Source organism: Leuciscus leuciscus (assembly GCF_965113295.1).
Source record: "Leuciscus leuciscus genome assembly, chromosome: 9".
Lineage (NCBI taxonomy): Eukaryota > Metazoa > Chordata > Actinopteri > Cypriniformes > Leuciscidae > Leuciscus > Leuciscus leuciscus.
Window position 1 is genome coordinate 19,810,790 of NC_138733.1, and position 15,230 is coordinate 19,826,019.

Here is a 15,230-nt window from a genome sequence, read left to right on the forward strand (position 1 = left end):
TCTGGCAAAACGTTGTAATTTCAGGGATTCGTGTGATTGGAAATTTTGCATGAGGGCGAAAGAATTCCCCATGCAGATTTTGCAACGGGGTTCAAGCTGGAAACATGAACTTGCCACTTTGACTAAAAGAAAGCTGCTTGGTTTGAAAGTGTCTTCTGTGTGTGTTGTGCTTCATACATCGCTACACTATTGATTGTAGACAAAGGAATTTCCTTGATTTTGCAGAATTGTTTTTTGACCGCAACTTAATTTGAATTTAAATTGCTTGTGTTGTGAATGTCATCATAACTTATCATAATAACCACCAGCCCATCCCTCCCCTTCCCTTCCTTTCCTTTTCCTTCCATTTTCCTTCCTGTTCCTTTCCTTTCCTTACCCTTCTGCTTCCTCTTGCTCTTCCCTTCCCTTCCCTTCCCTTCCCTTCCTACTTGACTCACTTATTCTCATCTTGTCTCATCTCATGTTATCTCATGTTATCTTGACTCTTCGGTGCCCTCACATTTTAGACATTATAGCCAATTGTTATCCACCGTTATTCCTCTCTATTCACTCCATTGCTCTTTAATCAAAGTGTCTCATGACCATCACAGGTCTTTCCTTGGCATTTCCTGTTGCTATGGAGACACAGGGACAAACACCACCACTGTTACACCGGTGGGGTTTCTTTGTCTCTTTGTCACCCTTACTGTGATTCCCATACAGTGCCTCTTTCAACCCATTTCTCCCTCTCTCTTTCTGTATATCTTACTGTCTCTTGTTTCATCCACTCACATTTCTTCTTCATGTCTCTCTGTTCCTCTCTCTCTTTGGATCTATTTAGAGCAAGCATGCGGCAGAGCAGTGAAAGTTTGGCACTCGTACAGCTTGTGAGGAGCGAGTGTAGGGCAAGCATGCTAGAGCTGTTTGCCAATGTTCACAGCACGGCTCACACCAGCTTGAGTTACATGATTCAATTACATGGGCAATTTCAGGGAAAAATCTTTCATTATAAAATACTTAACGCAAGGACAAAATTATCATAACCTGGAAAAACTCTTTCCTCCATTTTCTCCCTCTCTCTCTTTTCAACACAACACTAGTCAAATGAAATGCGGATGGGCAGTATGGGAAGCTAGACAGGCAGTCATGACGATACATGGGTGTATATCTACCAGACAGAGTGTAAGTGCCTTAATACAGATGCTGTTTCAAACCATATTACAATCACAAGAGAACAGGTGCCCAGGAGTGCTGTGTTAGCATGACTTATGCTCTAAAATGTAGGAACAAAGCTGGGAGTTTGGGAAGTTAAAAACTGGTACTTCCGCCACCATCAGCAGATCTGAGGTGCCTACAAATTATGCTCTGCCACATAAGTTGTACTGTACGTCACACAGGTCGGAAAGAACACAACTTTTGGGCTGTACAATCAATAATGTTCAAACAAAAAGTGTAGTGGGCACATTTCGAAGTAGGGATGAGAAAAACTGCTTATTTTCAAAGGCTAGACAATGACTAGTCAATTAATCAGCCTTAAGGACGCCATGTTACACTACTGTTCAAAAGTTTGGGGTCAGTAATACTGTTTAAATGTTTTTGAAAGTCTCTTATGTTCACCTGCATTTGCGTGATCAATCATACAGTAAAAACAGTTATATTGTGAAATATTATTATGACCGCCGCTAGCGTAGCTAGCGAAAGCGGTCATATAGGGATTGTCAAAGTTTTTTTTTTTTTTTTTTTTTGTCATCTACTGAATTTTTCGTCAACGATACCAGGGACACCGAAACACCGGGGAACATGAAATTTGGTGGGCATGTAGCCCCACTAGACTTTTACGGAAAAATTTCGTTTGGTCCCCGGGGGCCACTCCCCCCCCGCGCTGGGCCCCCCCAAACCCAAAAAATGCAGTTTTTCCTAAATAACTACCTGAACCGTGGCACCGAGGATGAAGACATTTTTATGGTATGTTGGTCTTAAGGGCCCACATCAACCTAGCCCATAATCACTCATTTGTGATTTGCGCCCTTCCCATAAAAAATGAAAATGCAATATTATTCTGCTTTAATCGCCCCTATCTTCAGTTGAGATGTTCAGAACTGCACCATATTTCATGTGTATGATTAACTTGACATCCTCTGGGGGTATGCTAAGTTTCGTAGAATTTCATCCATGGGGGGGTATAAAATAAATTCATTTATGTGCACATTTAGTGACTGTACACTCATCGGCCTGTAGATGGTGCTGTTGAGCGAAGGGTTGCTGGCTTAGGATGATACTGTCACACACACACATGCAGGAATACAAACAAACGCAAGCATGCACACACACTGACATCCACACGCACAGACACACACCCATACACACACATACAAATCCACATGCACACACACAAACACACACGCGCACACACATGTACGCACGCATACATACACGCACAGACACACACACACACAGACACACACATACACAAACACACACACATACACACACACACAGACAGACATGCACATACTACTACTTTTTTTAGGTATATACATAAACACGCAATACAGCCAAATTGCTCCACGTCATTTATTTTTGTGGAAAGCCAGTGCAGGCCTGAGCGGCGGTCATATTTTGTACCGCCATGCAGTACATCTAGTTACATTTAAAACAACTGTTTTCTATTTGAATATATTTAAATTTTTTAATTATTCTTGTGTTGGCAAAGCTGAATTTTTAGCATCATTCTTCCAGTCTTCAGTGTCACATGATCCCTAACAAATCAACCATAATATGCTGATTTCCTGCTCAAGTATTTCTTATTTTTTTCCAATGTTGAAAACAGTTGTGAATGGACATTTGTGTGTTTCAGGATTCTTTGATCAATATAAAGTTTAAATGATTTGGAATAGAAATCTTTTGTAACATTATAAATGTCTTTACTGTCCCTTGCCAAAGAAATGTATTCTTTCTTTCTTACTTTCAAAAATACTAACACCAAACTTTTGAACGGTAGTGTATAATTATTTTATAATTAACTTTCACTACAATGTCAAAACAAATCTGCATGATATATCTCACCAGTCAAAGTCATCCATCCAGTGTAATAATAGTAATATACAGTATGTATCTGTTAATTGACTGTTTTTAAGTGACTAGTGGACTACTCAACCATTGTGACTCATTCCTATTCTGAAGTGCCCAATAACTAAAAAGAAATCTCTGTATGTTCTGTAATGGCGAGTTCCCACTGAACGATTTTAGGGCCGATTTTCGCTCGCCGACAGGTTTTGTCAGATCGCCGACAAATGGCCAAAATCATAGGCAAATCGGTGCTCGTTCACGTGAGTGACAATCACGCGGTGTGAATTATAAAAGACGCAATCTGAGAGAATCGCAGATGAGTCGCCGACGCCCGTGAGATATTTGCCGTGCTAAATATCTGGACCTGTCAGCGATTCAAAATCCTGCTGTATGAACTGTGAATGTGTTCTGACTGAAAACTACATCGGCGATGACCTATAGCCAATGAGAGAGAGCAAGAAACAGGACAGCAGGATATTCGGGGAGGAGTTATAGACCAGAATATCAGTAGTTTAATAGATATATTTACAATTATATCAAACAGAAACAAAGCACAAACATTTGCTTGACCAGAAGCAACAGGAGCACATTGCAAAATCATTTATTTACCCCCAACTCTCTTTGCAGAACACACTGTCCTTGCTCCCCTCATTTTCCCAACCATTTCCTCCTGCATAATCATTTTTTTCCTTTTTTCTCCTTTTCGCTGCAAATCAGCGCACAGACAATTTGGATCACAAATCTTCTTGCAGGCTATCATTTTTAATAACAATTTCGGTCTCACGCACGCGTGATCTTGCGTTACTTCCTTTTCACTTCTCGCGCGTGTTTGGTTGTGAAACGTAGTTTGCGGACCAGACAGAAGTTGTCGCCGATTCTTTCTTTTGTAAAGTCATGCAGTGTGAAACCCTCCTGTCGCCGATCCATCGTGCAATCTTATTGATTATGGCTGCGCAAGGTTAATGAAAAGATCAGCAAGAGCAGTTTTGGAGAAATTATTTGTGAAACCTATAATAATTACCAAGTTACTTTAGTGTTCTTTTTGCTCTAGGAAATGTGATATTTTTCACTGAAGGTTATTTTTGATCAATATGTTTTTAATTTATTATTTAACAAGAAGACAAACACCCCCCATGTTGAAATACAACAATGCTGTTCAATCTCTTTCCCTCTTATGCATTTCTTGTACTCTAAGCTGTCCCTTTTACTCAGTTTTCTCTCCGCTTCCATAGAAATAATTGTTGAAAGTGTTTTCACCCCTGACATTTGATTGACATATTGTATTTGCTGCTTGGTTTCCTTGGAGACAGTGGAGAATTGATAAATAGAATGGCAATGACAGTCAGAGCGGGAATGTTGTCTGTCTTTTGTTAGCTTTCATCCAACTCTGAACAGGTTTTACAAAGTAGAGAACCTTGCCTCAATGGCGGCGATGACGTGCACAGATTCAGACTATGTACAGTAACTGTTTAAATTAGCCTAGCGTTGTCAAAAATGTTTAATGTAGCTCTCTCTTCTCTCTTCTCCAGGCCTCAGAGTTGGGGATGCTGTCAGTTTACTACACCTACATCCTGACTTCCTTGGTGAGAGAATTTATGGGTTATACACTCTAATGCAGAAGTTCTTCAAGCAAATGCCTGTAAAGTAAAGAAGCTGTTTAATGTTTCCTCCCACATTAAAATACTATCATACAATAGTATATTTATATTATACTCCTGGGGCAAAAAAATGGCTAAAAATTAAGCTTTTAATTGTCTTAACTGCAAATTATTGGTCAGGAAATAAGCAAATTGTACGCAAATGCACTACTTAAAAAGCCATTGCTGTCTCAGAAAACCCATCAAAGACAGAATGATGTTTTTGGCAGAATATGGAAAGTTGTGTGTGGATTAAACACGAGTTTGATAATGATGCTCCAAAGCGCTGGCTTTAAAAATCTGCTAAGAAATATAATAATAAATGCATCTCTACCACAGTGAATTATCAATGTTGAAAAAACAGAGTGCTGTTTAAAAGGTTTGTAAAAACTTTTCTCATAATATTAATTGCACATCACCACATTTTTCAATGATTCTCAAACGACTCGTCGGATGAATCCGTCTCTCTAAATCCCTCCTTTCCGAGAGATATTCTGCTCTGATTGGCCAGATGGGCCCAGTCTGTTGTGATTGGTCTACCGCTTACAGCGCATGTCGGAAGCGAAACTGAATTTTAGCACCGGAGGCTTCCTAAAGCTCAGAGATTGTACACACTGTAAAGACAATAATAATGGCGTTGATTTTACCATATCAAGCAGAGTGGGAGTTGATGATGAAACATTGGAAGAACTAGTTATTCAACCCGAACCTCCATCGCAAGAACGACTTGAGCAGTCCTCATCCTTTGGAAGTGTTAACAATATTGTATTTTTGTTCAACACAATTGCTTTTTATTGCATAAAATTGCACAAACAATAATTGGTGTACCCCAAACTTCAGGATTATTTCAATCTGAGAGGAAATGGCTAATGACAAAGCCACCATGTTAAAACCACACTGAAATTGAACGTAAGGTGGTGCTGCACTTGCAATGATTTTTTTGTTTATTTTTTTTGTTGATTCAAGTATGCTATAAACAGTATCTTTGATGTTTCCGTTTCAATCTTTCTGCTTCACGCTGATGTGCGCTAGAAATAACAAACCAGGATGGATTTTTCTAAACTTTTTCATCCAAAATGGCTTTTAGTTCAGAGCGCTTTAAGAGCAGCCACTCAGTGTGGAACAAACCGACACACTTCAACACTCTCCAACCTAATTTAAAGAAGCCACTTCATTTCCCCACACTGCTTTCCTTCACTTATTTAGTCTCTCCTGCCGCCATCGTTCATGCGTCCAACACACCAACTCCGCACCGTCCTCCCATCCGTGTGCTAGTGTTTCATTACACCTTTATCACAGTGTGAAAAAGGCCTGTCAAAAGCACACTACATCCATCACAAACGCAGTAATCAGTAAATGACTCACAGAGAGCTTTTTAGCTTCTGCTCTGGCCACGCTCTGGGGAGTAATGAAGCACTTAGTGATGCAGGTACATGGAGGAATTGTTGTAACCCTTTGTATGGTGAGATGAGCTACTTTGGTTATAGCTGCCATGATGAAAAGTGTATTTTACACCAGCAAGGTGCATGTTCAACAGGTACCAAACCAGAGATGGAGCGCTCATAGAAAAATGGGTGAAATCATATCACTCAATATGGCTGCAACAAGAATGGAAGTCTCGCCTTTCAGTTAAAAGAACCAATATATTTTGTTAACCAGAGCAAGCACATTAACTAGACCAGGCTGAAAAAAAACCCCAGCAGGATTTGAGTTAAAGTCTGCATTAAACTGAAGTTGCGATAGTCTTTTCTTCCCTATTGTGACGTGTATCCAAGTGAAACGGATTCTCAAACGAGAAAAAATAGAGCGGTACTTGATTTTGTCCATCGGGGGTTGATTAGATGGTTGTGGTTTGCTAATGCCGTGATCTCATGTGAGTGACAGGTTGTCCCGCCCTCACGCCAGTAAACACGTCATCAGAGAAGAGAAGGGATGTCACTGCAAGAGGGAGAAGCTATTTTGATTAAAGATTACAATGGCACATTCATTCGATGGCACATCACTTAAAAAAAATAAAAATATGCACACAGATAAATAATTTACTGTATAATAAATACTGCAATATTTCATAAAAAATATAAGAATCGGGAATGAATAATTCATTTAAAAAATAAGAATTGTCAATTTTGATTTGAAAGAAGTGAAATATGTGATATTGTTGTCAAATTGTACTGCTGATTCAACATAAATGTGCTTTCTTTACCATTATCTAAAAAGTAGCTCCCTGGAGCCCTTACCAAGATGGCTGCCAAATTGACTTTCCTCCATTTTTAAACATTCCCGGGAAAGGACCGGATAGATGGATGGATAGATGGCCTCTTTAGATGTAGAGGAGTCCTTGGGCACTTTAAGAGATGGAATCGGTTTGCTGATAAGCGAGTGCAATTTATGACTGTGCTGGGGGCGGGGCATTTTTCAAAGGCAATTTCTGATCGAGCCGTGAGCAGAGGCCAAAACATCACACCCACACATGGATTTACATCTCTGTCATCTCACCTGAATCCATCTGTCATGGCAATAATTCAAATCCCCATGGGATCTTGGCTCAGATATATTGTTTCTGTACATTACAGCAACTGCAGTGTTTCTCTCGCAGTGAATGTAAATTAGGACTTCACAGCGTCCAAACAAGCTGTGAATCACGCTCACCTGCTGCTTGTGAATCAATTTGAGGAATGAATCATTAGTTGTGACAGATTACATACAAACCTTTTCCTAAAGTGCACTTCTTTAGTGCAGTTATTAAATTCTGTAATTTACTTGCTCTTGTTCCAAACTCGTATGTCTTATATTCTTCTTAAATTGTTTTAATACAAAGTGTTATTTTAATACAATTAAAATTCATGGGCTCAAATGTTGTTTGGTTTCCAAAGTTCTTCAAAATCGTTTTTGTTCCTTAGAAAAAAACTGAAGTCATATGGGTTTGAAAGGACATGAGGGTGAGGCCAATTAAGGATCTTGGCAACTCCAGGCAGCTATTTTCTTTAGGTATTAGGCAAGTACAGATCCTATATGATGGTAAAAGGACAAAACCTTCAAAACTGTTGGTTAAGAGTATGCTTCAATAATATCTTTCAAATCAGCGATAAAATCTGACAACATCGTTTAGGTATCATTTAGCATCTTAAGCTACAGTTACATTAAAAAAAGCTTCTGGGTGTCAGACATGGATTCGGCTTGAGAAAAACTCCAAAAACTGAGATGAGTATGTTTCAGTAATATATTTTGTAAATCAGCAAAAAATCTGACAGCATCTTAAGCTTCAATTAAGGAAAAAAAATAAATAGCTGACGCATGTTCTAGAATAAACTAACACCGTGTCTACAATGGACGCAATACAGTTAAATCCTCTCTAGACTGGGCATGACATTTATTTTTCCATGCATTTTAGCTACATGCATGCAAAAAAAAAATCTAATGCATATTGTAGAGCAGTGATTCTCATTTAATTGTGTTCAGTTACAGAAATCTCTAGAACACACGATAGATTTTACCCCCCCCCCCCTCCCCCTCCCCCTCCCCTCCTTCTCCTCCTCCTCCTCCTCCTCCTCTGCTAAAACAGTAATAATACATTTGTAAAATCTACCGCGTGTTCTAGACATTTCTACCACTTTCTTTCAAGTGGTCTGTTACCTCCATCTCAAGCTTTATCCAGTGCAGTTTTTGGCTTGCTCTTTTCAGAAACTTCACTTTTCAGACATTACATGCCATTTTCAATCTTGTCCTCATTATCACGCAGGAAGAGCAAGAGCTACCGCTGATATGAAACATCCCTGTAATTTGATACAACATCCTTCCCCACCTCCGTTAGAGATCGGGTTCAGTAGGTTAATTGCAATAATGAAAGGAAAAGAGCATAGCCATTTTGCTGTAATTACTAGATGTATTCTCTCTATTGGTAACTGTACAGGTGAGCAGTAAAGGGATTGTTGCTTTGTGATTTGTGCAGGCAATAACTCCGCTTTGCCGAGTGAAGAACGTTTTCATCTGTGTTTGACTGTCACCCAGGGATTCGGCCTTTGTGCTGCGTTTAAATGAAAGAGGTGTGCCAACGAGACCAGTGTGCCAAAGAGATCTGGTTTTATTGAACAATCTTTGGTGATCAGAAAGTTCACGATGGCATATCTGATTTTCCTGTGTAAGTTCTCAGTAAACATTGTTTTTCACGAATGCATTGATGCATTCTTGACACATCTGTTGAAACACATGGAACAGATTATGTGCCCTCATCACATGTGTTGCAGAACCAGAGTAGAGCATGTGATCAGAATATAAAAATTTGATGAGGGTCCCTCAGACTCAGCTCACAGGAGTAATTATAGACTTCCTTATGGAGAAGACGTTAGGAACCTGGGGTTTAGATTAATTGCATATTAACCACAAGAATTACAAAGAAAGAATTTTTTTTTCTGCCTTAACAGGAATTAAGAAGAATATGATTATATAGACTAATACAGTATTTTGTCTGCTCTGGATTTACAAGCCTGTACTTTAAGTATACAGTAAATATTTTACATATTCTACTGAAATGAGAAGTCAGGGGTCAATAGCACAGGATACATTTTTGTGTCGCATCCTTTAATTCAGCATGGACGACAACACGATGTATTCAAACTGCATCTTTATTCCGTACACCGACTCACATCACCTCACAGCACCGTGAAAACTATATTAACACATAAAACAACAAGATCCATAATTCAAACGTAGACTCATAACATGACGAATTGCATAAACATCACAAACATTACATTGCGCAACAAACATTCATTCATAAATTAATTTCTTTAATTACAATCAACTTGCCTCGCTTTGCTCCCCAAGGAGAGCAAATAAAATTATGATAATCCTTTCGTCAACATCAGACGTGGGTCAAGTTCACTTCAAATGATGCAAAGTGTAAAATCCACATTAAAACAACATATGCTCAACGATCAGTGTCCAACATTTATGTCCGCCCGTCATATTATTAAGCTCACTATGCCACCTGATCACTACGTTGTTCGAGAAAAGACAATTTCAGCACAAGTGTTCACGAATTTCCGATTACAATTTATATACACACTAACAAGGTACATCGAAGACATTCAAAATACAAGTATCAAATTGCAAAATAATTTACACAAACATCTTCAATGTTTCAGAACCCAATCCATACTTATTTGTTTTTGCACTCTTTGTACCACATTAGGAATGTAAATACAGCATTCTAAATGGTCACTTACACCATGAGTGTCGTGTTTTTGAGACAACCTGTCAAGTTAAAGAGATTGTTCAACCAAAAATGACAATTCTGTCATAATTTACAAACCATCACTTTCACAGCCCCCCAAAGATTGTTTTTTTGTTTATACAATGAGGGGACCAATGGGGACCAGTGTTGTTTTGGACCCCATTGACCTTTTATTGTATGGACAAAAATAGTTGAAACAGTCTTCAAAATTACTTTTTTTGTATGTTCTGCAGGAGAAAGAGAGTTAAACAGTTTTGTAACAACATGAAGGTGAGTAAATAATGACAGTATGGGTGTATATGGGGATATATTTAACATCCCATTAAAAAGAGTTATAAACACATCCGAAGACTGTTTAGTTTATGTTACGCTCCGTCTAGCTTTTATTAAACTTTAGAGCGTCATGTATATACTTCCCCTAAAAGTGTTAATTTAACAAAGTATGCTACTGGCCTCTTAACGAAGTATGCTACAATCCGGCCTCTAGCTCATAAATGCCAGAGGAGAACTGGCCCCCGACTGAGCCTGGGTTCTCCCAAGGTTTTTTTTCTCCATTAGGTCACCTGATGGAGTTTTAGGACACCATTAGGTCACTTGATGGAGTTTTTCGGTTCCTTGCCACTGTTGCCTTTGGCTTGCTCAGTTGGGGATATTTTGGGGGATATTTAATTAAATTTGATCAATCAATAAATTCCTCTTGAAACAAACTTTGTTGTATTATTTTAATTTAATACTGTGAAGCTGCTTTGATACAATCTGTATTGTGAAAAGCGCTATATAAATAAACTTGACTTGACTTGACTTGACTACTACCTGTCATGTTAAACCTGCTGTAAGCAATAATTACTGGTTTCCTTTCATTATTCAACCAAATAACCTCACTCACAAGCGTACACCATTGGCAGAGATCCCCTATTTCAGTGGTATTTGACAGGCAGTAAGGATATGTATGTGTCATTCCAAAAAGATGTCGCTTACTGCAGCTTTAACTTAAAAAAAAAAAAAAAAAGTACAGCCACAATAAAAGAACAAAAGAGATGTAGCTTAATTAAGCGTATAAAATACACTATCTTTTTGGACCAGGTTTTGGTTGCTGAATGACAAATGATACTGTTTATAGCACTTTCAAACACTGAAGTCTTTGCTAGTCCAACTGTAATTCGCGAGACCAGTTTCCCTTTCAATTATTTGCTCCGCCGTTTACATTCTGGAGCATTAATCTGCAGGAAGGAATTACAGAGAAGGCTTTTTTTTTTTTTTTTTGATAAGTGCAGAAAGGGAAGGTTTCTTCACGGTTTGTAAACAGCAGGAGCCATTGTTAAAGAGGCTATTGAAGTCGTACGCACGGAGAGCAAACATTGGTGTTCAGAGGTAAAGCAGAGGACACAAGGTAACAGGCTGTGAGCTGGGCTCAGGTGGGACCCGAGACCAGACAGAAGAGAGTGACAGGAAGGAGAAAAATGAACAAGACTATCTTTGGTTGCTTTTGCATAAGTAGACTGTATAAAGAGTTGGTCAGCATCACCTAGCAGCTGTATGCAGCTTCTATGGAGCATGGTTTTGTCATTACCAGCCGCTCTCGAAGACCTCTCAGCAGCCCCATGAGGCCCAGCCTCACATGACACTGATGAATGGGCTGCCATGCCACTCGCCTGTGTAATTTGTTTTTTAATCATTTCACGTTGCTGGTCGGGGACAGAAAGAAAAGTCGCATGCATCTTGTCACCAATCTGATATGTCGGTTACCACTGACATTAAACCTTGTTTTTGTGGTATTTACCAAGGTATTTGTTATCTCAGAGTGAGCTAATACAGGGATGCCCGATATAAATCATATGTATATTATGTACTGTACATGTATAACATGTGGATGAGGTCGCTACAGAATTCCCAATTCAGTTTAATTCTGATTGGCGAGCTCTCGATTCTGATTCATTTCAGTATATTTTAGGTAAAATGTTCAATTTGCTTGCATATGATAGAAAGTCACTCTGCTAATGCTGTAAATTATACAGGGCAGTGTTTTAGACATAATTTTAACTGGTAACTCGTCTTTTTGAACTACTCGCTCAAATGAGTCTATCATTGTGTGATTTGTGCTACAGTTTTCTGTTTTTGAAGTACTTCCTCAGAGTAATTTGTTTGTGATTCAGACCACACAGTTCGTGCTACAGTAAATGTTTTTGATAGAAAGGGCTCATAAGAATCATTTGTTTGTGATGAGTTTTTGATTTGCTAAAAAGTTCAATTTCAGTTGTTAGTTTCAGGAATCAGGCTTCACAAAATGTATTTAATATACGTAGGTATGGTCACATTAGCTAAATTTTGCATACAAAAAGGTTTCTCCTGACCAACTTGAAATCCTTTGTTAAGTCATGCAAGGATTCTTATTGAAATGGCTTTTTATCGTAAATGTGACCGCACTTTCAGGTTTTTATATCTTTGCAAGGGCCAAATGACTTGACAAGAATAGTAAAACTTTAAATTACTTGCCAACAGCCTATGATAAAAATGGCATAATAAAATGACTAAATAAAGTCTTCATTAGAATCTAAAAAAGGGTTTGTGGAAAAGGTTAGGCGATAAAATGCAATTAGCTCAATTGAAAAACAATCAAAGTTAATGGAAAGTACAGAGCATAATATAAAACAAACGTTTGTTGGTGTATGGATATGTGTGTGTGTGTGTGGCCATCTGCCATTCTTCATTTATTCATGCGCTGTGATCTCCCTCTGCATAAAACAGCCTCATTTTGGAGTGTCCTTTCCACTGAGACTGCTGACTGGCCTTTTATGTGCTGTGTACATTTTTGTTTGTGTGTGTGAGAGAGAGAGAATTATGCAGGGTCAGTGGTAAGCCTGCCGGGGTCTCCGCATAGTCAGATCTCCTCACAGTAGCTGATAGAGAGGAAATTAAGAAAGACAGGCCGGACCAGGGCAGCTGACCAAGGCCATCTACTCCCATCAGCCCGAGCCGTCTACACTGTTTACCCCCTATAATTCAGCTCTGCTCCCAGCCCTGGGCCGAGGGGAGAGATGTACAGCTGACCTGGTAAAGAGACCTAATCAGCTGTTCTGCAGCATTAGCTCCCTCCACTCTTCCCATCAGAAAACAACGTCGTTCTCTTGCCAGCTTGCTTGCTTGTTCTTTCCTCAATGTGTGCTTGCATGTGCCCTACTCACTTTTGATGCACATGTAAGGGCGTCCGAGTGAGGGCCCGCAGACACTAATGAGCAATTATGCTCGTCATTTGGCCATCATTAAATGGATTGCAGGGAGATGCGCACATGCCTCAAGGGACAAATGAATTCCTTCCTTACAAATCTATCTTTACCAGATTTGGCTGATAAGGGCTTATGAGATAGACCATGTGCTCCTCGAAACATTAATTCAGCAAACCAGCTGCAGGGAAGGGCCTCGTCAAGGAGAAGGTCATGAATAATCAAGAAACAATCGCTCAATTCGGATAATGGCACCATCTGAATTAGCCGTGATCGCGCAATCACCGGAAAGACTTTCCGTTTACCGTGAAGCACCGCGAGCAGCACCTCTGTTATGATGCTCAGTGTCGAGCACCCTACCAATCTGTCCTATTAGCGAGAGTGGATGTAAATACAGCTATGTCAGTTGATATTTATGGAGAAAGAGATGTCATAGGGCTGGATTGATTTGCTAAAGCGAATGTGATATCATATTTGGAAAATTGCTTTAAACGAATAGTTCAACCAAAAATGACAATTTATTTACTCAAGTCGTTCTAAACCTGTATGACTGTCTTTCTTCTTCACAATCTTAGAAGAAAAGCTTATATATATATATATATATATATATATATATATAATTAAAAAAGTTCTGTGAGGCGCTTCATATATAGAACCGATCATTTTTTGGATTTAGTTTTAATTAGGGATTGCACCGATACCACTTTTTCCAGAACAAGTCTGATACCGATACTTTCATTTTTGGTACTTCCCGATACCGATACCTGTATTTTCATTGCATTTGTAATTTTTAAATATATTGGATAGAGAAACCAAAAGAATTTGAACCATATTAGTTGGCTTAATTTGTTTAGCAAATATATATTTCCTTCAGTTATTTTCATGCTGCCTGCTAAAATGTACTGTATGAGCTTCTGTTACTTTCAGTGTTCATTATATTGCTTTATCATATTTCATCTTTCATTTAATAGCATAGCACATATTTAGAGCTATTTCAGCAGGGCTCAGAGGTGAAGACTGGGTCAGTGCTTCAAATGTTTACATATAGTCAAATATCACAATTCTCTATTCCAATTTTGATACTACAGCAAAACTACTAGCCTAATTAATGTACATTTAAAACATTATTAAAGACAAGTGAGCAGTCAGTAGTAAAATAAACGGTTTTGGGGGTTTTCATTTAGGTCTAAAAACAGTAGTTTTCAGGTACATAATTTGAATAAAGTAATCAAATGTGAAATAACACTGCATATTCATCATTGTATAAATTAAATATAGATGGATCTTTATAAAGTTACAAAAGTTATTCAGTCAAGAGCAGTGAGTGATTTATCTGTGCTTTGTTTGATTAACATTAAAACACAGCAGCAGGATTATTAGGCTGCTGTCACTTTAATCCCGAATTCACGGATCCCATATGAATATACTGTCTCCGTTCACTTGATATATAACCGACTATGTTTACTTGGATACTCACCAAGATGGGTGGTTACATAATTTTGTGTGGATTCGTCCGTTCAAGTGCAAGACGTGAAAGAGAATTCCATTCAGTATTTGCACACTGTCTAGACAGCAGCAAACACTGAGAGCGGTTTTCGGGGGGCACGCTTTGATGAAACATCTTGACCTGCAAACGTCCTGTAATAATGTAAGGGAATCACTCGTTATACATAAATCACATAACAGTTCATGTTCATGTCATGTCACATATACGATTTAGTTTTAATCCAAATGACATGTGTACTTAGTAAATAATCAGCAATCAAGAGCATGCAACAGAAGTGCACTCTCTCTCTAACTCTCTCTCTCTCTCTTTACCATCTGTTAACGTTAATAATACATGTCTCGTTTTACTTTCTTTGCTATTGACATCCGACTGAACTACACACTTTCCACTGATATCTGTGAAAAAGGGATGTGCTCGACAAGCTTCGCGTCTGTGCCGCTGCGTGCTCAATCCACTTCACATTTTCGTTGATCAGCTCAGGGCACCACAGCTATAGCTATAGCATAACATAAGTTACATAATAGAGATATATATTACTACAGTGATATTTAACCAAAGACTCAAGCTTTTGGGGTTATTTGATC

The 15,230-nt window shown here is 38.7% G+C and overlaps 1 protein-coding gene across 1 annotated transcript in view; it reads left to right on the plus strand.

The window, feature by feature from the left end:
- Nucleotides 1-15,230, plus strand: part of grik4 (glutamate receptor, ionotropic, kainate 4) — a 375,294-nt gene that overhangs the window by 271,822 nt on the left and 88,242 nt on the right. Inside the window, exon 8 of the mRNA XM_082179353.1 lies at nucleotides 4,578-4,631. Within this exon, the coding sequence (XP_082035479.1) occupies nucleotides 4,578-4,631 (54 nt within the window). The remainder of the gene's footprint in view (nucleotides 1-4,577; nucleotides 4,632-15,230) is intronic.